This window comes from Mus pahari, chromosome 4 (genome assembly GCF_900095145.1).
Source record: "Mus pahari chromosome 4, PAHARI_EIJ_v1.1, whole genome shotgun sequence".
Classification (NCBI taxonomy): domain Eukaryota; kingdom Metazoa; phylum Chordata; class Mammalia; order Rodentia; family Muridae; genus Mus; species Mus pahari.
In genome coordinates, this window is record NC_034593.1 from 58,043,128 (window position 1) to 58,069,251 (window position 26,124).

Here is a 26,124-nt window from a genome sequence, read left to right on the forward strand (position 1 = left end):
TCTCTGCCTCTGTCTCTGTCTCTCTCTGTTTCTCTCTATTTTATGTTTGTGAGTAACCTGTTGCTGTCTTCAGACACACCAGAAGAGGGCATTGGATCCCATTACAGATGGTTGTGAGTCACCATGTGGTTTCTGGGAATTGAACTCAGGACCTTTGGAAGAGCAGTCAGTGCTCTTAACCACTGAGCCATCTCACCAGCCCTGAATCTCTTGACCTTTTAGAAATCAAGTACAAAATTACGTTAGAGTTCAGTTTTAATATAAACAAACAAATAAATTTTGTTGACATTAAGAATGAAATAAGCATATTTTATATTACTAAAATGGGGGGAGGGTCCTGTATGATTGCTTAACCTAGTCTGACATTAAAAGCATACTCAGCCAAAAATGCCTACCTCCAAAATGAAACTGAAGCAAACACTTAATGAGGATGTTCAAATCCTGGTGTATTAGGAAGCAGTGGAAGCTCTGCTCTACGAGAAACCTTTCTGCATTTAACATCTCCTGTTATCTCTAAGGCATGGTGGCAGAAACTGCAGGAGAATAAAATAGGCTGTTATCTCTGGCCTAATTAACCTATATTCTAATACTAGGTCATAATGCTTATATGTGATCAGTACAAAGTAAGTGTGCAGATTGGTGTGCAACATCTAGGTTGGCTCAGGAAGTCTTCTATGATGGGGTGGGAGATAGCTATGCAGAGCAGATACATGAGGGTGGGATTATTCTTTAGGATGTGCTGAAACAGAGAAGTCTCAGTTTGCGTACAGTAACCAGTATTGGTTGACCCTAGTAGGGGTCATAATTCTGAACCCCGGATTAGGACAAATAACTGACAAGCATGAAAGTATATAATAGCAAACTGTTGGATTGTATGTTAATGCCCTGAGCAATTGATAGAGCACTTAGCTCATCATGGTTGAATTAATTCACTGTCGCTGAGTTTAATTTCCTGATACCATGCTGGAAATGTTTAGTTCCCGTTAGTTCAGAAAGCTTGCCGTACTTTTCCATGAAGACATGGAAATAGACTATTTCACAAATAAACTTTTATTGCAGATTCTGCCTCTTAATGTCAGATAGAAAGTCACATTGACATTAGTTATTTTAGAGAAGATAGTGTTCACTAACAGAATCAGTCCGCTAAGCCTAAGCAGAGCCACTTTGGCAAATGACAAATAGGTGGCAGCATGTGTGTCCTGCTCAACGGTGTCATTCTGACTTAAACACGGGCAGGTGTTACAGTATGGGACAGTGTATTCATTGTACAGCAGCCTCTGTGGCTGTAAAAATAGCCGGGCAGTGTCTGCACTTGTCTCACTTTGTTAAGCTGCAATGTTTTTTGTTCTTGTTTTTTAAGCTTTATATTACTAGTGTGCTGGTCATTACTCTCACAGAATCAGGCTCATAGTCATACATGTTTATAAGCAGATTAGCTCTTCTCTGTGGGTGAAATGCCAAGAATGTAATGTACTATTGGGCCATGGTAGAAGCATGCCTTTGATCCCTGCCATTTATTTTTTTTGTTTTTGTTTTTGTTTTTCCATTGAAAAGGAACCAAAAGAGAAATGTTAGTGGGACCTCCTCTCCAGCCCCAGGCAGTGGTTAGTGCTACTTTTTCTTTCCCTCCCAGACATGCTGTGTAGCCTTCTAAGGAGCATGTCCTTTTCTTCCTTTGGACACATTCTCTGGCTCTTTCTCACTCACATTTCTCACCCCCTCGGGCTTGCTCACTCTCTCACTATCTTGCTCGCTCCTCTCCCTAGGTCACTATGTCCCCTCTCAATGACCTGGAAACTTGCTAAGCAGACCAGGCTGGCCTTGAATTCACAAACATCTGCCTACTTTGCCCTCTCAAGTGCGGGGATTAAAGGTGTATGCCATTAGCCTGGCTGGATTGAATCCTTGGTTGTACTCTGTGCCATCCTTTAAGAGATTCTCTTTCCTGTGACCTGCTATTATCATCTGCTGGCCATCTTGCTTCTGTTCCCAGGTCTGTCCTGTGCGTTTCCACTTCAAGCTTTCCTTCATGTGTAGATGTAGTAACCCCCAAGAGCAATAAACCAAGCCAACATGATGAGATACCCAGTCACACCTGAACCCATTACACAACTTAGAAGGGGCTAGCCAAAGAAGGCAGCAGCTCGTAATCGTCCTAGAAAACAGTTGTCCAGAGTTTCAGGTAGGCCACACCCTCATCAATATAATTAGTTGCAGTTGTACAAGTGACAGTCATTTTTAATTGTGTGCTTGCTACCTTAGCGGTGACTTATGTTGGCAGTACCGAAGACATTGGTGAGTGGAAAACCTGATAATTTTTCTGATGGATCATGTGCTCTGTGCTTTCTCCAGGAGGTGATATGCAATTAGCACATTGAAATGTAAATAGAATCATAAAAAGCCATTTAAAAATTAAATGGAATGAAAGTAATGATATTGAATTGCTACAGTAAATTCTGGTTTCACTTCAGAGGACAGAGTACCACTAGAATCCTTAAAATATATTTGTTAAGTATTGAATACTTTCTACCTACTAGCTCGCTAGTTTTAGGTGTTCCATCCTTCCGGTGCTTTCCACACTAACCACTTAGAATTAGGCCAAATACTACTCAACCAGCTCATGCTGTGGTTTGAATTTGCTTTTTCTGTCATATAATGTCAACAAACCCTACATCACCCCCCCAGGCATTATAGATTTCATATTTATATGAGAATGTAAAAGAAGTCGGTGTGACAGTTTAGTATAATTTAAGGCTTTAAAAAGTGCATCGTTCATCAATCCAGCCCTCTCCTCCTTTCTTTCCAGACTTGCTAGTGCATATGAATCTATAACTTTTGGCTAGGAGTCATATTCTCAGAAATGTCAATCTTATCTTCACATATTAATTTTCTAAAGGAAAATCAATTTTTAGAGGAACGTGATTTAATGTCTTCTGCTTATAAACTTTGAATTTTCTTTACAGAGATAGATATGTTAAATAAAAGTCTGACAGTGTCCCAGAGAAATAAAGTGTGCCTGGAAGAGGAAATGAAAAGTCTCAAATTGTTGTCGGATGCAGCCATATTGAGGTCTCAGCAGATGGAGGCATCCAAACAGCATGAAGTGAACTTGCAAGCCAGGTGCTATGAGCTACAGAAGGAAGCACTAGGTAATGCGAGCCTTCTTGATGTTAGCAGCTGGCTGTTGTTCCTGATGTCCTAACAGTCTTAGGCTACTTAACGTGTCTGCCAACATGCCTAACAGTAACTGCAATAACTGTTTTCTCGGGAGTTTGTTTACCCTTGCAATTTGGCCATTTAAAGAGGCGGGACTAAGCGGGTATGTGAGAGACCTCTGAAATACAAGGTAAGATCTCATCAAGACACAGTGGAATTTACTTTGCTGTTTCATTATCTCTAGGGGATTGTTGGCTTTGGGGTGCCAAAGGAAAACAGCATTTGGTGTTATGTAAGATGAATCCAGATTTTATTTTCATTTTTAAATGTTTTACTTCTAAAACTTTAACAGTTTATGGAGAAAAGTGTTAAAGTTTTCACAACTTCATGTTGAGTATAAAGCTTAATTGTAATTTTTTAAATAATTCTTGTTGTGATAAGCCATATTATGTTAAATGTACCATTTCAAACATTTCTAATTATTTAGTTCAGGAATGTAAAAGTATCTTTGCATTTTCTGCAGTAGATGTGTGCCTCTTTTTCACATTGCAAAACTGAAAATTGATAGCCCCTGAGCTCCTCCCCCTGCAGCTCTTTGCAGCCACCTGTCCACTTCGCCTCTGTGAGTTTGACTCTTCTAACAGTGTACTCGAAAGTGAGGTGGTACAGTGTTGTATTTTTGTGTGTGTGTTGGGGGGGGGATTACTCAGTGTAATGTCATCTGTGTTTTAAAGTGTTGGAATTCCCTCAAGTCCTGACTAACCAGTGGTCCATATTGTAGGCAGTCTTGGGTTACACCTCTTACCCGCTGCACATGGGGCTGTGGAGAAGACAATATGCAAGGATCTCTTTCAGCCCTTCTGGTTTCTCTGATGAGCACCCAGGCAGGCCGGCTAGGCCACTGGAGCAGTACTGTTTCCCTAGTCTCATGTGCCATTCCCAACATAATGGTGCCAGGTTACCGTCTCTACACCGTTAGCAACATTTAATGTTTTGGGTGGTCATTTGGTATCTTCCATAGGGAATTGTCTTTTGTGTCCTTTGCCCATTTTTAATATGTAGCTATTTTATGTTTTCACTGTTGAATTATAGAAGTTTCTCATGAATTGCACAGCTTATTATGCATGTGACTTTTCCAGGACATAAGTTGCCTTCTCAAACCTATTTATTGATTTCTTTGAGACTCAGATTTTTTTTTTTTCTAGTTCAACTGGGTTTCCTTCCTGTGTTTTGCTTTTGTTGACTTTATGTCATAATCAAGAAATCATTGCCAAATTCATAGAAAATCTAAAGTTTTTTCTTTCCTTTTTTTTAAAACATGAATTTTAGACAGTTTGGGAATAAATCAAACAAATATATATTTCTATCCGGAAGTATCAAAAATTGTTTTATCAAGATAATGATAAAAATTAATATTTTAGAACTGTGAAGCAGTGTGTTATGATGGAATGAACACCTACTCATGGAAATCTAGAGAGAGAGAGAGATAAGTGTTAGAAGAAAATAAATGAGCTGTATATACATTCGGTATTTAGTAGCACAGTGAAGTCAGAAAAAAAGGTAAAATTTAATAAAAAATTGTAATTTTTATGTGTGTTTAATCTATGTATATGTATGTATGCATTTATGTGTATATGTATGTGTGCTTGTGTTTGTATAGGAGATCAGTTGTGTGCCACAGTGTATATGTGGAGGTCAGAGTCCAATTTACTAAATTTGGTTCCATTTTCCTACTATGTGGGTCCTGGGGCTCAAACTCAAGTAATCTGGCTTGATAACAGGTGCACTTACCCTCTTGCTCCTCCAAAAACCTGTAATATATAAAACTGATCCGTTATTTTTATTTTGTCTTTAAGTTTCCTATTTAACGTTGACTTACTGAAGGTTCTCCTGATAACATTTTGTTTTGTTGCAGTTGAGGCTGAGCTGGAGCTCATGACCTTCTTGCTTCAGGCCCCTGCGTGCTGGAGTTCCAGCCTCTCTTAATCATTTTGTTTGTTTTTAAGTGCTAGCATTAAAAATGGCTATCACCATTACCAACCTTCTTTTAATAATTTTATTAGAGAGCTGTTTGTATAACACAGATGTTAATTTTTTTATATATTCAGTTTTTTACTTTTCTGATCTATCCATTTTTTTTCTTAAGGCATTTTTTTTATTAGACATTTTCTTCATTTACATTTCAAATGCTATCCTCAAAGCCCTCTATACCCTCCCCCACCCTGCTTCCCCACCCACCCACTCCCTCTTCCTGACCCTGACATTCCCCTGTACTGGGGCATAAAAGTCTTTTTTTATTGACTATTTATGGTATCACCATACTAGAAATTTGTAGTTTGGTATAACCAAAAAGTTATCTTTTATTCTTTCTGATTAGTCTTAGTTAAAAAACATTACACATATGATGCACAGTTTTGGGGATCATTTTATTTAATATTTTTATGTGATATGATATTTAATGATCTACTGTCACTCTTATTCCTACTGTATTAGTATTATATAGTAATTAAATCAACATTTTTAACCACCTAACATGTTAAACATTTTTGTGCATTAGTATCTATTTCTGCATTTTGTCTTCTCTTGTAGTAATTCATTTTATATGCCATTAATGCTGATTTTAGTAGAATGCCTTAGTAAACCATTCTTACAAGCAGTAATTCTTTTTCTACTATTCTTTCTTTTAAATATATTTGGTATGTAGTTATTTTTCCATTTAAACTTTTTATGTGTGTGGGGAATATGCACATGTATGGAGATAACAGGTCAAAGTTCAGTGTATTCATCAGTTGATTACCATCTTAGTTTTTAATTTTTCATTCTTTTTTATAGTTATTTATCTTAATTTATGTGTATGAATGTTTTGCCTGCATATGTGTATGTGCACCAAAGGCATGCTTGGTACATTCCAAAATCAAAAGAAGGCATTAGATCCTCTGAAAATGGGGTTTCAGATAGTTGTGAACCACCATGTAGGTTCTGGGCATCAAATTCTGGTCATCAGGAAGAACAGTCAATGCTCTTAGCCACTAAGATCCCTTCAGTCTCCACCCCTTATCCTTTTGATACTGGGTCTTTCATGAACCTGGAGGTTGCTGCTTGTCTTGACTGCCTGGTCAGTAGCTCTCTGGGATCCTCTGCATATGCTCTCCAGCCCCGGGTTACATACAGATGAGCCACACTGCCACATCCAGCCTTTTAATGTGTGTTCTGATCGTCCGAACTTGGGCCTTCATGCTTGCAAGCACACACCTTACTGCGTGATCCTTCTCTTCATCCCTTGTCTCTTTAAACTTTAAGATAATTTTATTAGCAATTTCCAAAGCATCTGACAAATCTCTAGTAAATTTTTTTCTCCAAACTCTATACCATCTTCTCTACATCATAAACTGTTATTATTCTACATACACTTAGGGCAATTTCCATTACTTTATAATCCCAGTAGGGATTCTAATTAGAATTGTAGTTATGTATAAAATTTTAGAGAATTGTTATTCTCATACTAATTCTAGTCATTTTTATCAGTAACTCTTGGGTTTTCTCATATTATATGATTATGCTACCAATAGCACAATCTCAAAGTATTAGCAATTCTAACATTGCTCAAAAGTCTAAGTTCAGAGTCCCTTGTCAGATGGCCTGGAACCTGGAACTATGAACAGAACAATCCCTTTCTTTTTTGAATTGTTTTTGTCATTGAATTTTATCACAGTCACAGAAAACAAAACTAAAACAACCTTGATGGCTGAACTTGGGAATACACTTTCTCAGGCAGTGTTTTGAAGCAGGAGGCCCAGTTCAGTCCCTTTCCTTTCAAATGCATTTCCCTGAGTCATGGTGAGGGTGGGCCTCTCTGTTGAAGCACTGCCCTATTGTTCTAGTACAGTTTCTCTTAAACAGTGACATCTGCCTCGTCTCCAGCTTTAAACTTGTCAACTCTGACTTTCTCACCAAACTGTAAATTATTTCATATTTTTCTTTACCTTATCTTGTAAATCTAAGAGCAGTAAACAGTTACAATGGTACAGCCTGGATGTGTCCTATGACACTGTCCCTTGGGAGCAAGGAATAAACACTACTCACCCTCAACAGGGAATATTCTGATGGCAGACCTAAGTCAAAATACGGCTCGTAAACCAGTTACATTATTGGGCCTACATACAGGAGTGTGGGTGACAGGTTACTTCCAGGAGCACGGGCAACTCAAGGGCAACTGCTTCAACAAAAGTCCTTTCTGGTGTGGGTTCTGACTCACAAAAGCTGGAGTCCAGGGGTTCACTCCCCGACCTGAAGGTAGCATGACTGGCCAAAGACTCTCCTCTCCCCAGCTTCCCAACATCAACCTGGGGCATCCACACACACACACACACACACACACATGCATACCTACACATGTACACCCACATACATGCAACATGTTTGCACACTGTAAACAAATTAAAGAAGGAAAAAACGGGGAAAATATATCCTATAATTTACTTCAAAAAGCTAAAAGTATCATAATTTAAAAGAAAAGCATCATCTCATACAGGACAAGCCAAAAGATATTGTAAACAAATTCCACCAAACTTTCAAACCGAAGATCTTAACGGGTCTGAATGTAGGGCCTTGTGCTTAGTAAGTAAGTACTTAGCTAAGTCTCCAATGCTTACATAGTTTTTTTGTTTTTGTTTTTGTTTTTGTTTTTGTTTTTGTTTTTGTTTTTCGAGACAGGGTTTCTCTGTATAGCCCTGGCTGTCCTGGAACTCACTTTGTAGACCAGGCTGGCCTCGAACTCAGAAATCCACCTGCCTCTGCCTCCCAAGTGCTGGGATTAAAGGTGTGAGCCACCACGCCCGGCTTTTTTAAAAGAAATAAAAATTGAGTGCATTTCTCAGTTCATTCTGCAAGGCTCACTCTGTTCTCAAAACCGGACAAAGGGATTAGAAGAAAGAAATGCAATAAGCTTCTTTAGATTATGAATATTGATGTAACAATTTTCATTAAATGTGAGTAAATTAAAACAGCATTGGTTTTTGCTGAGCACACAATCAATTCTTGTAAGTTTCTTTGAGATACAAAATGCAGTCTTTTCAGATTTCCCCAAGCACATGGTGTTGAAGGCAGGCTTTGTCCCTCGCAGGTCCCTTGCAGCTGCTTGCACTCACCGTGCCACATATCCTGATGGTTTCTGACATCTAGGGAGCACTAGCTGTTTGTCCATCATGCACTAAGCATTAGCTGTTACTTCATTTCATTCTCAGATAGCCCCGGGGTTAATTATCATCATTATGCTCTTGTTACTGGTGAAGAAACTCAGCATTAGTCAAGTTAAGTAATTTGTATTAGGTTACAATGCTAGTAAGTAACAAAGATAGGGTATGTCTTAACTGTGACAGAGGCCAGATTAAAGGAATGACATGTAGCATTTCATTTGATAGTCTGTCTATAAGTGAAGTCATGTGGACAGTTATTGTTAAAAAAAAATTCCTCCAAACTGAATACTCTTCCTAATGGGAGTTTGTCTTAAAGTCTGAACATCATTTTTTTTTTTTTTTGAGGACTTTGGAGGAAAGAGAAATGTGAACCATTATTAAAAAAGTTGACACCATTTCTTAGTGGGTTTCTATACAGAAAAGGGTATAAATCTTGTTTCTTTCCAACTACCTCAACTATGACCAAATGCTTAAGATTTTGATAAGCAGATGTCAGAATGATATTGTCACAGCTTTTTAACAGTACATGGCTGCCTTAAAAGAAGTGTGCTGAGTCTGGACAGGTAACTTCATGAATGTCATGAAACGCTTGGGAGGAAGGCAGGAAACATTTTAAGCTGTTTTTTTGCTAGTGATTTATTATTAGAATGAACATGTCACTTCTAAACTGAGTGTATGAAGTCATATTCAAATGAAGTTTTTATATTGGGGGCCTGAAATATGTCACTCCAGTATATAGCATGTTGATTTTATGAACTGGAAAAGCAGGCCTGTGGTAGCAAGTTCTGCCTAAGAGCTGCTCTGACATTCCTTCCAACAATGAAATTCCTCCCTCTTAAAGTGGATTACTTTGCTGACCTTGAACTGCTGCAATGGGTGTCAGCCAGAGTGTCGATTCCTGGACACTGCTCAAACCAGGTGCTGTTTCTGACTGAGGAGGACACATTAAAAACACAGAAGTAGCACAAAAATAATTTTATGGAACTTATCACACCAGAAGCTAGTAATACCTAAAATATAAATTGTTGTGAATTCCTTACTGTATGAATAGTTGATCCTCTTAGAAGGCCTGATGTTTTACAGTTCAGTTGCATTATTTCCTCTCTCAAAATATGGCACTATCAAAGTTAGCTATTCTAAAGAAGATCAAAGAAAAAAAAAGCAGTCAGGCCCAGGCGTGGTGGCACACGCCTTTAATCCCAGCACTCAGGCAGAGGCAGGTGGATTTCTGAGTTCAAGGCCAGCCTGGCCCACAAAGTGAGTTCCAGGACAGCCAGAGCTATACAGAGAAACCCTGTCTTGAAAAAAACCAAAAAAAAAAAAAAAGAAAAGAAAAGCAGTCAATGGGCCAGTTTTCCATGTATTCACACCCCCCCAAAATGCAACAGGCAGTTGATATGGTGAAACATTTTCATATACTGCTAGGGGTGTTGTAAACTGATACAGCTTCCAAAAATAGTTTGTATCTGTCTGAACTACAAATGCACCCCCACTTTGAGGTTGTAGTTCTAGTCTAGGATTAACATGTAGCATCTTCTTTAGCAAATGAGATAATATGTGAAGTGTGCAAAGTTATTCCTTGCAGCATAGTAACAACAGAGAGCAAGCCACTTCACTGTCTAAGTTACCAGTTAGAGAGTTTGTGCAGCAATCAGACAGGAGTTTCCATGCCGCTGTAAGAGAGGAGCAAACTGTCTTGTCAGGCAAGGAGAGCAAGAGGTATAGTCTGCATTTGTGCTGTGGTGCCGCTTATATAGAAACGAGGCCATATGACATACATATTTAACAATATGCCTTCAAAACCTTCCCATACATGCACACATGCATCTTTACACACACACACACGTGTGTGTGTGTGTGTGTGTGTGTGTGTGTGTGTACAAGAAACTAAGAACAGTGTTTACCTGCTTGAGAGTCATGGGACCTAGATGAGAAGTAATGGGGAAGCCCTTTAAAATTAGACTCTCCTCCACAGCGAGTTGAGATCTATAGAAAAAGAAACCCAGAATGTAGACTTCTGGGTAGCATCCTTCTTCAGCTTCCCCCATTTTAACTTCCTCCAGTGTTGCAGCACCTTTGCTCTAACTGAGGAGCTAATCTCAACAAGTTCATGTCTCCATGACTCTACCTATGAGTTTTCTGTTCTCCTTCCCAAGGTGCACATTATATTTAGTTATCATGACTTCTTAGACTCCTCTTGATTCTAACATTTCTCAAACTTTTTTCTTTTTGTACTCCTTGGACATTTGAAGGACTGCTAGTCAGGTATGTTGTAGGTGCCCCTCTGGTAGATTATCTGGTGTTTTTCTTCCAGCCACACTGGAGTTATGTGGACTGGGAAAGGAGAAGCACAGGAGAGCGAGTGTTGTTATCATATGTCTTGTCAAAAGTAAACCCTGGCAGCACAGTGGGATTTATGACTGCTGATTTCAGTTGACCTTGGTCACCTGGTTGCACCACTACTTGTCTGGCTCCCCTGGGAAAGTGGTGGCCTTCCCTCCCATGCTGTCCTCTTTGAAAGGAACCTTCTACACACAGCTCAGACTGGAGTGCAAACTTCAGCTTTCCCTCATTAGGGGAGAAATCTGCAAAACTTATTCAGAATTGTCCTGCATGAGAGATTAGCCTCTTCTCCCCACTTCTTAATTTATCATTTACATGACTATTGACTCACTGATATTTATATTTAGGTTATAATCCAGTAGTATTTTTTCTCAAACAACATAGCTTTTAGTTGAGTGAGGTGTTTTCAGTTGATTGCTCTGTCTCTTTGACATATTCCTGTCAATAAGGGGTGTTGTTCTTACTTTCTAGAACCATTAAGAAAGCTCACCGTGTCCATTTCATACTAGAATCAGCCACTTCTCCAAGGAGCCATGATTTCTTTGGTTGCAAGATAGCAGTTTCAAATCAGGAACTCAGTGTATTTATTAGTATGGGATATTATTTGCTTTATGTGCTCTCAGGTGACAGAGCAAAGACATAAGTATGCCTGTGCTAATATGTATACACACATATCCACAAGTTCATCTGTATGTAACCATCTGTCACTGTATTTAACCCAATATGGGTTCTTATTAATATTGGAATTCCAGTTTATTGCTGCATGAATCATTCTAGTGGGAAAATTACATATCTTTTTGTATTTTGAAAACTATTTCAAATTAAATGTGTTTTTATAAAATTAAATAAATTTTAAAATAAAATAGTAGGCCATGCTGTTTAACTTAGGCTTATACAATTAGGACAAACTTGCTGGAATACACACTAGATCCTTAAAACCACTTTCTCAAAGTAAAATTCTTTCCCTAAATCAAAGCATATTTCAAATGTTTTTCTTTGAATTTGACGTATAAAATAAGCAATTTAGTTTAACATTTTAGTTTTCTAGAAGAATACTAAGCCTGCCAAGACGGTGGTATTTCATGTCTCCTGAGTGAATTTTCCCGAATGAAAGAAGTCTTAGTGAACATGGGGTTTGTGGCTATAGAGAAGGGAAGAGAAGGGAGTCCTTTCTGGACCCCGTGTCTGATGTAGGCGCCATCAGTACACACCCTCTCCTGTGGTCCTCACATGGCCATTCTGTGACTCATTTGCATGCTTTTATCATGTAGACATACAGTAGTCCCTAACTCTGCAGCCGAGATCCAAACCCAGGTCTTCGTCAAGCAAGGCAAAGCCTGTGCATCCTGTTAGTCATTATACTGAATTCCAAAAGGGCACCTGGAAATACCCAACTCCCCTTCCACAATTAAAAAGAAAAAGGTTTCTTCCCCCTTACAAAATAATTGGCCACTGACCTAGCTGATCCCTGAATTTGTCCTAGGCGGTGCTGTCCAGTTACCTGCCTACAAGAACAACATCTGGGACTGTATTACTGGTATTTGTGGTAGCTTGGAGGGTTGGGTAAGTAAAGGGATTTGTTTAAAAGAGTATATTCTTGTACACCTGTCCTGTGTCTGAGTTACATTCGCCAATATGCAGAAAACTCTTCGGTTTTGTTAAGTGCTCCGGGTGGTTCTTATAACCAGGACAGTTTGATTTTAGCTTAAAAATTAATTAGGAATTCAAGAAAAAAGGAGTCTGCACAGTAACACGGTGGGTGACGGTGGTGGCACCAGCTTGTGTTTTCAACCAGAAATGCAGTTTTGAAGTTTTTCAGTTAACAGTTGCCATGTACAATTTAAGTCACAGAGGAAGTTATTGAAGGAATAATTTTAGGTAGTCAGAATCTTTGGGAAGGTTGAAGAACCAAGCTTAGAAAGTAGCTAGGAATCTGCTAGCTCCCAGCCAAAATCATGCCACAGATTTATTTAGTGAACCCACGGTGACTGTGACCAGAGCGGTGCAGCCCTCTGACCTGCAGTCTCCTGTGGTCATGAAGGCCACTGGACCTGGGACTCTGCAAGGAATTCTCCATGGCTTCAACATTTGGAACTGGTTGTTAACAGATCATAAGTAGTTAGTCTAGAAATGAGCAGCTAGAGTGGCCACCCAGCCTTTGCAGATGTAGTTACTTCCTACTGCTGTCTTGCTGCTGTAAATGGCCATGAATTGCAGAGTAGGTAGATCAGCAAATTCAGAAGTGGAGTCGGAGTGAAATTCTGTAATTCATGTTCAGGGATAATAAAGAAAAGTCAGTGACATGTATGAAAGCCAAGTTTAGAGAGCCCACGAAACCAGGAAAGCTGCACAAAGCAGAGGACAGAGGTGTGTCTGCAGTGGGGCAGAGCAAGCAGAGGACAGAGGTAATTGGCTAGGTTTATAGTATCAGACACGAATCCTGTTGGTTAGGCCTTAAGTCTGTTAGACAGTTGTTGACTCTTGTCAGGACAAAGATGCCACTGTTGCACCAGCTGGGATCCTGTTCTGTGTCCTGGTTTGTAGGGTTTACATCTGGGTAGGGCCATCTATTGCTTTCCTTTTTTGGTGGTATGCATAGCAATGTTTCAGGAAGGAGGCTCCTAAGTCAATTCCAGCTCAGCTTCTCCAAGTCCTGTTTCCAAAGGGTGCCTTGTCTTCAGCAATAGGGTTTTACCTTCAAGTTCCGGGAGGCAAGCAACGGCCATAGAAATAACCTATATTGTCTGGAGATGACTCTTGGGCTCTCCTACCCAACTACTCTTCAGGAAGTCTCCTATGCCTGGTACAGGGATTCTTGTTAAACAGTAACTCTATATAAACTGTATGTGTGTGTGCATGTTTGCATGTGCGCATGAAGGTAGGTATTATAAAATAAACTGCTTACCTATGGCTTTTCAAACATCCTTAGTGTTATTTATCCCTTGCCTCCCTCTATCTCCACATTACCATCTTCCCACTCCCCTGATAGACCCCCCCATTTCCCCATTTTCCCCATGTCTCTTACTTTCAGAATTCATCTTTACTGTGGACTTTTCTTCATTTTAAACTGTCACTCTTTTGTATCTTCTACCTCAGCTGTAGTTTCTTGTTTCTCACCAATGTGATATTAATTACTGACATCCTAAGCAACTGTAAGACGATGACCCTGCTGCCACACACCACACAGGTGGTTCTGACATGCCATCTGTCAGCATTGACTGTGGGCTGGGGCTACAGCCTGTTGGGTCCCTTCAGGCTCTGACACTATTTCTACTGGACAGTATTGTTTCCAAGAATAAACGTATAGATTTGTGTTCACTTTTTTTCTTTTAAAATACCACTGAACATTTTCAACTTTGGTTCAAGTATATAGTTTCTAGGGTAATTACTTTTCTACATAAAAAACTTGTAAATTTGGTTTCCCATCATTTTCTTTTGCTTATCTTTTGAAATACGAATGCTTGATATTTAAATGAATATGTTAATTCTGCTCTGTATTGATAATGGGCTGTTAATGGCAGCCTAATCTTTTTGCTAAAGTTTAGTTCTTTCCAGAAAAAATAAACATGCAAAATAAAAATTTGAGGACTAAATTCTTAACTCCCTTTTAGAAAAGATTTATTTACATGGGTTTTGTAATTTTATGTTTAGCGTACACTAATATTACTTCCAAAATGCACAATTTATCTCCATTGATTACAGTCCTCTCAGAGGTCACTGTGACCCACAAATCAGTCCACTTAAATGATTTTCCTTCTACCTGGTAGAATAAAGTGTCCTTTGCTCTTTGTCATCACTCACAAATACTGGAAGACACAGTTCAGATAAATCATCTCGGCATTGTTATTTCTCTTTGGATCTATTTAACCAACTTTCAAATTTATGTCAAGTAAAAAAATTTTGAAACTTTTTTCTTTCAGTAAGCTGTTTAGTTTAATAACTAATACAGCCTTTTAATGATGTTATTTTACATAAAATACTTGAACATCCTAATTAAATGTTTTTAAAATAGCATTATTTAGGTATAATTTATATATTTTCAGATTTACCTATTTTAGGTATGCAATTTATTGATTTTAGGCTATGCACAGGATTATGTGATAATTGATTGCCATGATCTCAACCTTCCCAATGCTGTGACCTTTAGTACAGTTCCTCATGCTGTGGGGACCAAACCACAACATAATTTTTGTTGCTATTTCATAACTATAATTTGCTACTGTTATGAATTATGTATTAATATTTGTATTTTCCAATGATCTTAGGAGATTGCTGTGAAAGGGTGGTTTGACCCCAAAGGAGTCATACCCCACAGGTTGAAAACCTCTGTTTTAGAGCATTTCTGTCCTTATCATAATGTTTTGAGAGTCTGGAGAGATGGCTCAGTGGTTAAGAGCACTGCTTGCTCTTGCAGAAGACCTGAGTTTGATTCCCAGAACCCACATGACAGCTCACAACCACCATAACTCCAGTCCCAAGGAATTTGCTGCTTTCTTCTTCCTTCCATGGCTACTGGGCATGTATGTGGTACACATACATTCAGGCAAAAGACACTCATACACATAAAATCACGGAATGAATAAATCTAGAAAACTCTTCAAAAGAAGGACAGAAGCTTCCAGGGCCACCAGGACGGCTCAGCAGATTAAAAATGCTGGCCTCAGGGATGGCATTTGACTCTTGAAGAAGAGAACCAAATCTACAAAATGTTCACTTACCTTCACACATGTGCCTACCGCGCACGCACGTGCGTGTGCACACACATGTGCACACACACACAAACACACACACAAACACCCTGAGACTGAGACAATTAGCTGCCACTCCTTTTGTGTCCCTGTACCCACCCCCACTCCAATCACTATTATACTCCCATTCTGGACATTTCTTAAAATAGAATCATGCAATGTGTGGTCTTTTTGTGTGCTAGCATAGTGTTTGTGGGTCTCATCTATGCAGAAATATGTGTAAACACCGTGTTCCTTAAATCTCTAGTAAAGTGGGAAATTCAGCTGGGGATGGGGTGGGGTCAACAGATGGACCAAATCTAGGGGTCAGCATCTGCTTCCTGTGCCTGCGTATTTCTGCTGCTGGCCCTTTGCTTTGGTTCTTTCCTTACCTGTTTACCCACAGCCACCATGGGCCATCTGTTAGGTACAATATTTCTGTAGCTCTCTAGGGTTTTGCTCTGAAGTGTCTGTGGACTCTTCTTGCTGCTGTTGTCTGGCTTTATTCTACCATGATCTGATATGATACAAGGATCCATTTCACTTCATTTGTATTTGTTAAGGCTTCTTTAATAGCCTATAACATCATCTCTCTGTCTCTCTTTTTGTTTTGTTTGTGTATGTGTGTTTCTTTTTCTTTTTCTTTTTTCTTTTCTTTTGTTCTTGTATGTATGTATGTATGCATGCATGCATGTATGTATGTATTTTTTGAGACGGGGTTTCTCTGTGTAGCCCTGGCTGTCCTAGAACTCACTCTGTAGAGCAGACTGGCCTTGACCTCAAAGAAATTTGTTTACCTGCTTCTCTTTCCCAAGTGCTGGGATTAAAGGTGTGCATCACCACCTTTAATGTTAGGGATGGATGCTGGCCAAGCAATGTCCTGCATGTTTACTGATTGTGTTTTTATGCTGGCATCCAGGCACCTGAATTTGGGAAGTTTGTAATTCTAGTTCCTGATAACTGGTCTTGTCTTTGTTGGTTGGGTGTTCTTTGTTTTCTGTTGCCCTCTCTGGTTCTTATGAGAGTGTGGCAGTTGTGTGTTGCCTGGTAGGAAATTCTTCTGGGAATCCTGATAGAGATGGTGAGTGGGGATTCTGGGTAAAATGTGTTTTAGGTATTGGGAGCTGACACATAGGCATGGGGATGGGCTAGGAGAGGGTGTTGGAGGGATCCACAGAACAGATGAAAGCAGGGTGGCCCACCAGAACCAGCTCAGTCTAGTGGGACGAGGAGCAGAGAGTGAGGAGAGGCCACAGCAGGTGCTATAGAGCTAGAACCAGGCATGAGACAGGGCGGCTGGTTGGATTGGAGGGAAGAGGAAGGAAAGGAGGAAGTTCTGCAGTTCGCCTACCTACTTCCTTGGCTTCAGTGTGTTTTGAGTTTTTAGTGATGCTTTTTGCTGTGCATCCCCCATGCCCTAGGTTGACTCTTCAACTTCCCCTCTGTACTTTTTCAAAATCTTCATTTCCTTACTGATTTTTCTCCCCCTCCCTTTTTAAAAAAATCTCCTCTAAACAGTTAACTACTTTTTTTTCTTTTGCCAACATTCTTATTTACATGCTAAATTTATTTTCTTCTTCCTTCATTTGCTAATATGAGTCTTCCTTGTGGCCATTGGTTCTTTTTAAAAATGGGACCTTTCTCTTGCATCTCACCAATGTTTCTTGTGGTTAAATTCAGCCTCTAGTGATGAGGAGCTGTGAGCACATCACAGTGAAGTTTCTTTCATTATCTCTGTGTTGTGCTTCGCATGTCTTTCAGGCTGGGGGTATTCTCCAGTATTTTTATTTTTCTTGTTTCTTCACTGTTTTGGTTTCATTTCACACAGGTCTTCCTGGTAAGTTATCTTTACTTGAACTTATTATGCTCCCACTGCTATTCAGGTGTAGCAACTGCAGTAATAGGTGATTTGCCAAGAGACCGGAGGCAAGTTTCTGTAGAAGACATGTGTGTGTCCTTCTTTTGTATGCCCAATAAGATTCAGATATATGAGATGCTGATCTGGGGAAATGTAGTTTATAATCTTCAGTGATAGGTGTTTTCTTAATTTATAATTAAGTCACAAAGCAAGGAAAGAATGGGAAAGGAGCAAAGGTGAATGATGTGTGAACAAGGGGAACGGGCATGGGCCGGAAGTCGGGAAGTTAACCGAGACAGCACTGTAGGGTGGGGAGAGGCAAAGGGAGGCGCTGAACGCCTGTTTAATTGAGACACAGGCTAAAACAGAATAACCAAACAAAATTTAAAAAATAATGCAAATTAAAACAAAGTAGGAAGATGTTGCCTCTTGGGCAGACTCTTTCTTTTCAGTTGGGATGACTAGCTTCTTGCTCACCCTCTGTCTTTTGTAGCAGTTTCTGCAGATGGGGGAAGGGCTGCTAGTCTCAGTAAGCCATCAAGTCACTTAGCATGTCCTTACTGCCAAGAGCTTCTGCAGGAGTTCTCTTGTCTGATGCCAGTTACAATTTCATCTTTGATGTTTTATGCATCATTATTTCCATGACCCATTCTGTGACTGTGGCTCTGTGAAGAAGACCTGCCCACTCAGCCCACACAGACCACACAGCCCACGCAGCCCACACAGCTCACTCAGCCCACTCGGCCTTCTCATACTTGCCCTTTTCCCTTGATGGACTTTTCCAGCCATTCCTGGAAGCAGTCTGCCGCACCACCAAATTCAGCAGTGCACGGCTTCCTTCCCATGTCGCCACCTGCTCAGGTCCTGTTGGAACCAGTTCCTTCCCAGATGTTCACTGCAGGATACTAATGGAAAATCCCAGTTTCACATCCACTGCACACTTCAGTCTCCGCAGCCTGCGTTGCTCTTGCAGTCTGGGTACCCACTGTATATCCGAGGCCCTAAGGAACACATCTAAGTATCACATCTCAGCAGCCTGGTCAGTCTTTCTCCTCTTTGCTGTTCTTTATCTCTCGTTTTTGTCAGGACAAAGTTATTTACACCCAGGCAATTTGTGTAATTAAAAACCAACAACAGCAGCAGCAGCAACAACAAACCCCCCGCCTACAAGGAGTGTACTTTTTTTGTCGTATATAAGATATAAGTTATGAGTCATACATTAAATCCACAGCACAGATGCTAGAATGAACCTTCTACAAACAAACACATCTAAGTATCACCTGCCTTCAAAACAAAACAAACATCCGTCCTTATTAACGTTTTCCTCTCCAACTACAGTTAAAGCCCCTGTCCCACCCATAGGATCAGACAATGTTTGTCTGTTTTGTGTTCCAACATCATTTGGTTCTTCCCCGCAACAAGCGTTCTCCTTTTTCCTTTGCTTTCTTTCTGCTTTATATTTTGCTTACACAGAACATAACTTATTAGTCTTCATGACACAGAAGATACTCATTTGTGACTCACACAAACAAGACCAGTCTCTGAGCCAGTGGCTCTCAGCTGGGGATAGTTGACCCCTTTAAGGTGGCACATCAGATATTTACATTATGATTCGTAACAGTAGCAAGATTACAGCTATGAAGTAGCAACATAAATAATTCTATGGTTGAGGGTCACCACAACATATAAAAGGGAACATATTAGGAAGGTTAAGAACCACTGCTCTGACAATATGTCTCCATAAACATTTTCAATCTTTAACAAATGATAACAATTTATCTTAGTTCCCCCAACAAATTGTTAAGGAAAACAAACTAATTAAAGACCCCATACCCTGTTGTACAAGAGCAAGGAAGGTCCTTAAGGTGGGAAATGATGCCCTTCATTTCAGAGTGGAATTGGAAGAGATGGCTTCATTCCAGCACAACAATAGGTGGCATACAATGTGCCTGTCACTGCTCTCCCTCCTGTGCGCATATGAAGTCACTGAAGGCTGAGAGCCCTGTACAGGGTTCCTGAAGCCATACTGTCTGGAACAAGCAGAGCCAGGGTTTGAAGCTAGGCAATTGGCTTTAACACTCATGCACAGCACCTCTGGAATGTTAAGTATTGAGTTGTTTAGAAGCTTCAAAGTTAGCTTGGGTTTCTTTTATCTCTAACATTAAAAATTTTTTTTTAGAACCATTGGTTTTTTTTTAATTGTTGAAATTCATGTATTGTTCTTGAGATGAATAATTATTGTGACTCAGAATCATCAGTGAAGTCACCTTAACCCTTTAAAATTGCAACTGCCATCTATGCCCAAACCACCCTGAACATGCCCCCATCTCATCTGATCTTAGAAATTACAACTGACAAATCAAACACTAGAAATTTAAATTTTTTTTTACCCTGTGTCTTTGAATGCCTTTATGCCTGTCTATTTTTTCCATCTTGCTACTTGAACTTGACTTATATTTTTTTCCTCCAAATAGCACTTTGAGCCAAAATTTAAGATTGTGTGTGTTTTCTTTATATTAGGAGTTTTTAAACTTGAAACTTCTTTCTACCCTTTGAGGTGTATTTATTATTGTCTTCTCTGATATTAACGTATGCCTATTATTATACTTTCCACGTGACTACTAAAGCTTTCTATCTTCCTATAAAATAGTTAACCATGAATACCTTTTGTATGTGCAGTTTCTCAAAGCCTTTCAGAATCACAGGATTCTTTCAAATGACTAATTACTGCAAATCTGGTGCCTGTGTAATGCTATCCATCCAGCAAGCAGCTGCTTCATGTTGAAGAGAAGCTAAGAGCTCTTTTTGGTTTTGTTCATTTAAAATCATTTGCTTCTTATTTAATATCTGCAGAGAAGGCAGTCACATCATCATAGAATGTGCTGTTGTAAATTCTGGATTGTTTCCATGGGTTCCGCCTTACATCTGCATGGTGCTTAAAGCCACTGCTTCCTTTCTCTTCCTAGTCATTCAGGGCCTTTCGCCTCATAATCCAATGTCATGCTGAATGACAGAAAATTGAAGTTGAATTTATTTGACTATAGAGAAGGACTACTCAGAACAATGCACTTATTTAAGAACTCCTTGCCTCAGAAACTGAAGGAGCTGTTTTGTGCAGGTGGCTTCGACTCTGCTGCTTCCCCTGACTGTGTTCCTTTATTTATTAGCGACAGGAACTGGGCATTCTGCTTCTGGAGACAAAGGGCCCTGCTAGTCTACTCCAACCTTTAATAAGCCTGTGGGATGCGTACAGATCATTCAGAACCACAGCGACCATCCTATGTTTTTGTTTTTTAAACTATCTTTTAGCACTTCCTTATTACAAAAAAATACAACAAAAAAATGAAAAGCAGTCATGAAAATATATAAATCATCTCCCAATAACACACCAGGGGGCTTTTTACATTGTGAGAGTTTCATAATGAATTGTGTTTCCTCAGCTCTACGTAATGTTTTTTCTGCTTAAAGAAAATGCTTTCTTGGTTGGCTATGCTTATATTTCTGCTTCTGTTTACCTAATGTGACAACCTTTATGGGTTCTTGTTTTTAAAGGTAAAACATTTCATTTACTTTACAAATATTCAGAGCTGTTCTAAGACACATGGCAAGCAATCATGGTGGCAGTGTCTCCACTGCTGGTTCTACACTGAACCAAAGACTAATCTACATTTATTCTGAAAGTGAGAGGAGAAGAGAAATATGTGGAGAAAGAATAACCCTTTGTAAAGAGCACACTAGCTTTGACATTATTCCTGTGCAGGGGCATGTGGCATAGCCTGTTTTATTTGGAACCTGGGAAATACTGGAACTCTGATGCATTTGTATATTGAAATGTGAGCCTCAGAATACTTTTTGTTTTTATTTTATGTGCATTGGTGTTTTGCCTGCCTGTATGTCTATGCAAGGGTGTCAGATCTTGGAGTTACAGACATTTGTGAGCTGCCGTATCCTCTGGAAGTGCAGTCAGTACTCAACTAATGAGTCATCTATCCAGCCCTGTTTTCTTTTCCTTCCTTCCTTCCTTCCTTCCTTCCTTCCTTCCTTCCTTCCTTCCTTCCTTCCTTCCTTCTTTCCTTCCTTCCTTCTTTCCTTCCAATATAATACTTTTTAATGTTACCAAAATGAGCTTGAATTAGTGACTATTTTTAGCATATGCTACTCTACTAGTTCTCAGGTAATTGAGAATTAATTACATAAAATTTACATACCAAGTAACAGTTCTCTGGGATCTGTTTAAAGGTAATCAATTTTAACTATTGCCTTAGAAATAATAACAAACGTTTATCACATGGACTTGGGTCCACTCAGGATTATATCCTGGCAGAAGCACCAAGGAGCATCCAGCAAGAAAGCAGGATGGTTGTCTGTGTTGTTTGCTCCATGGAATTAGTCACAAGGGCACCACGTTTGTCTTTATTCTTTCACCAGTAGTGTTTCTCATTTTGTAATGTATATCTCTTTAAAAGTTAAGAGACTGTAACTGGCGTAGAACAAGGCTCACCCACACTTCCCTGACAAACAGTATTTGCTTGTGGGTTTTCTGTTTCAGGAGTCAACATGAACAAGAAAAACTTAGGGATCAGGCAGAACAACTCAGTTTCAGCCAGTAGATCATTTGGTAGCTTGCTGAATAAACCTACTTTCATCTTTCCTCTTTCCATTTACAATAATCAAAATACCTACTTTCTCTTCCTGGAAACTATGACCACAAATGTATAAAGGCAGGGCGAACATAGCATCCACCAGTGAACACCAGCTCCTCCCTCTTCGAGGGGAGCACCATGCTCAGCACTTGGGCATAGCATCCCATCAGTGAACACCCGCTCCTCCCTCTTCAGAGAAGAGCACCATGCTCAGCACTTGGGCATAGCATCTCATCAGTGAACACCCGCTCCTCCCTCTTCGAGGGGAGCACCATGCTCAGCACTTGGGCATATCATCCCGTCAGTGAACACCAGCTCCTCCCTCTTCGAGGGGAGCACCATGCTCAGCACTTGGGCATANCATCCCNTCAGTGAACACCNGCTCCTCCCTCTTCGAGGGGAGCACCATGCTCAGCACTTGGGCATAGCATCCCATCAGTGAACACCCGCTCCTCCCTCTTCGAGGGGAGCACCATGCTCAGCACTTGAGCATGGCATCCCATCAGTGAACACCCGCTCCTCCCTCTTCAGAGTCAAACCTGCCAGCAGCCCGTCTGCAGCCTACTGTGCTTAATTATACAATCACATGGTACAGAACATTCAAAATAAGGTTTCTGGGTTTTGAGATTTTTTTTTTTTTACCAAAAACTATATTTCATATTATTTTCTCTTTTGTTATTGGAAAAAGGTGTACCCTGAAAATATCATTAGTAAGTCCACAGTTGCATCTTGTTTTGAGGGCCGTCCCCTCAGCAGACTTATACTTCTTCAGAGAGATTGCTTGCTGGCTGGCTGGCTGATTTCCTGATTTCAAGAATGGAACAATGCACTCAAGAGAGGGTCTCATTTTTTTTTTTCTCTTCATCTGAAAAAATGAGACAGTTGGAACCAGTCTGGCATTTCGAAGGAATGAAGTTAAATAATGCATGTGGGGAGATGTTGCTCAAAGAACACAAACATCTCATGTAGATAGGTGGGGAAGTTTAATAACTTTTTTGTACAACATGATGATTATTAGTCAACAGAATTATTTTAAAAACTTTAAGAGTAAATTTGAAGTGTATTGGTGTGTTAATAAGCTTGAGTTATCCATTCCATAATGTATACATGTTTCAAAGTGTGATATACATGACACAAAAATTTACATGTTCATTAAAATAATTAAAAATATAAAAATAAAGGTTTTTATATAAATACCTAGAAAACTCTTTTTTAAAATTTTTATCTTATGTATCTACATTTCAAATGCTATCCCCTTTCCCAGTTTCCCCTCTGCAACCCCCTCCCATGTTATCCCCCCTTACCCTGCTTCTATGAGGATGCTCCCTCACCCATCAACCCACTCCTGCCTCACCACCCTAACATTCCTCTACACTGGGGCGTCAAGGACCAAGGACCTTCCTTCCTATTGATGCCAGATAAGGCCCCTTCAGTTCCTTCAGTCCTTCCCCTAACTCCTCCATTGGAGTCTCTGTGCTCAGTCCAATGGTTGGCTGCAAGCCTCTGCATCTGTATTGGTCAGGATTTGGCAGAGCCTCTCATGAGACAGCTGTATCAGGCTCCTGTCAGCAAGCACTTTGTATCATCTGCACTAGTGTCTGGGTTTGGTGTCTGCATGTGGGATGGATTCCCAAGTAGGGTAATCTCTGGATGACCTTTCCTTCAGTCTCTGCTCCATTCTTTGTCCCGGTATTTCTTTTAGACAGGAGCAATTCTGGGTTAAATTTTTGGAGATGGGTAGGTGGCCCCATCCTTCAACCAGGGGGCCATGCCTAACCTCTGGATATGGTTTTGACAGGTTCTACCTTTCCTTTGTGGGGCATTTCAGCTAATGTCATCCCTGTGGGGTCCTGGGAGGCTCTTGCTTTCCTGGTATCTGAGACTTTCTGGTTGCTTCCCCCAGTTACCATCCCCCATGGCTACAGACCTCTGTTCAATTTCCTGACCCTCTGCACATCTCCTCCATCTCCTCCCATACCTGATTCTTCCCCTCTTTCCCCCCTCTCCCTCCTCTCTTCCTCCCCAGTCCCTCCTACCCTCTACTTCCCTTGATTATTTGTTCCCCCTTTTAAGCAGGACTGAAGCATCCACTCTTTGGTCCTCCTTCCTCATGATCCTCATATGGTCTGTGAGTTGTATCATAGGCATTCCATGCTCTTAAAAATATGGAACACTTCACGAGTTTGCGTGTCATCCTTACATGGGGGCCATGCTAATCTTCTGTGTATCATTCCAATTTTAATATATGTACTGCTGATGCAAGCACCCTAGAAAATTCTTATGAGAACATTTGTTTAGAGAGAATTTGCTTTTTGATTTGAAAAACTAGATCAGATAGGTAGGTAGAAAGAAAGAAAGAAAGAAAGAAAGAAGAAAAGAAAGAAGAAAGAAAGGTAGATAGATAGATAGATAGACAGATAGATAGATAGATAGATAGATAGATAGGAAGAAAAGCATGCTATAGATTTACATAGAAGTTTGGCTCATGTATATAGCTTCATTTAAAAATGTCAAATTTACTATTAAAAAGGATATTAAGCTGGGCAGTGGTGGCACACACCTTTAATCCCAGCACTTGGGAGGCAGAGGCAGGCGAATTTCTGAGTTCGAGGGCAGCCTGGTCTACANAGTGAGTTCCAGGACAGCCAGGGCTACACAGAGAAACCCTGTCTCGAAAAAAAAAAAAAAAAAAAAAAAAGGAAAGAAAAGAAAAGGATATGAAAATGTTTGAGGTAGCTAGAAAATAAAAATTTGACAACTCCCTTGTTTTGAATGACTTTTTTCTGTATAAACTGGCTAGTCCATTTGTGTAGTTTCCTTCTGTACCTTAAATGCTCCCAGGGAGTTAGGTGGAGTCAGGCTTCAGACCACAATCCTCACAAGAGCCTTCTGGCAGGACTGAGATAAGCCAAGTACAACACGCACTACACATGGCTTCTGGAGTAATCCTTCTCAAATACGCCCTAAACCACCTAGATGAAGGCTGTGTGGAAACCAGTTGCCTGCACAGTGTTCTCTTGCCTTTTGAAGCTATTAACATGCCTTGTAGATGCTACTCAGAGCTAAACTATTAACCCTGAGCCTGGCATGTGATTATGTCTTTCATTTCTATCCAGAAGCCTCAGTAGGTTTGGGAACAGAAGTGCAGAGATCCAAACGTTTTAAGAAGTGAGCCACATGATCAGAAATGTATGGAGTGTGCCAGCAACATAAATGTCCTTGAAAACACTAGAAAGGTTACCCTGTTAGGTGCTAGAAAATCAGCCTGACAAGTGAGGGGAGCAAAGGCCCTGTGTGGGCTGTTGTGAGGTCTCAGGGGTTTCCTAAGAACCTGTATTGTTCTTAGGAAGCTAGAAGGAAACTTCCGAGGGATCTGGTTGAGTTTATAAAAGCACCTAGACACTAGTGTAGTGGTAGTTTTTAGCTACACCGCTTTGGCTCCCAGCTGGTCATGTGTGCACCCGCCCAGGAATTATCTGGATTCACAAATGGAAGACACACACACACACACACACACACACACACACACACACACACACACACACATTGTGACTAGTTCAAAGGCTGGGCACTCCTAAACCTTCCCTTGCTAGCAAATGCTCCCCTCTGGTACTCCTGAGACTCCTAAACTTTCCCCTGCTACCATAGGTCCAATTCTTACATGGCTGGTTGTCTCTCCTGTAGCTCGCTCTTCCCATCCTTCTCCCCAAGTCACCATGATTCCCCCATTCCTTCCAAAGCAGTGTAGCTAAGAACTACCGCTACACACAGTATACTAATGACCATGCTGTGTCGTTTCAGATTTACAGTGTCAAGTAGAGGCACTTGGGTTGAGACTTCAGAAGACAGCAAAGGAGTTGGACAACTGTAAGGAGATGCTCATGTAAGGGGCAACACTAAACAGCTGTAAGAAGGGCTTGCGCATTGATGTGTCACAAAACTAAGACTTTGGAAAGACTCCAGAGTGTCGTCTTCAGGCAATGGTTCAGTTGTAGGTGATGGTCTGCTGTGGCATCTTGTGGCTCTGTTGTAGCCTGCTATGATTATTGATGAACCTGTTACTCTTTTAACTCAGTAAAGTGTTTGTCCCCCGGGAGAGGACCTAGGAGTTGTTTCTTGACCTCTAGGATGGGATCAAGTAGAGAAGGTTGGTTACCTTAGCTATGTGGCTGATTTCTCTTGATGTTCAAATGAAGGAATTC

The 26,124-nt window shown here is 40.3% G+C and overlaps 1 protein-coding gene and 1 non-coding gene across 3 annotated transcripts in view; one reads left to right on the forward strand and one right to left on the reverse strand.

Moving 5' to 3' along the window:
* Lekr1 (leucine, glutamate and lysine rich 1) overlaps positions 1–26,124 on the forward strand; it is a 151,338-nt gene that overhangs the window by 69,869 nt on the left and 55,345 nt on the right. For both annotated transcript variants that reach the window (XM_021196847.2, XM_029537186.1), the window contains 2 exons: positions 2,964–3,149; positions 25,724–25,805. In XM_021196847.2, coding sequence (XP_021052506.1) covers positions 2,964–3,149; positions 25,724–25,805 — 268 coding nt within the window. The remainder of the gene's footprint in view (positions 1–2,963; positions 3,150–25,723; positions 25,806–26,124) is intronic.
* LOC115063992 lies at positions 24,082–24,188 on the reverse strand. Its single transcript, XR_003843832.1, has one exon. It is a non-coding gene; the product is annotated as a U6 spliceosomal RNA (small nuclear RNA).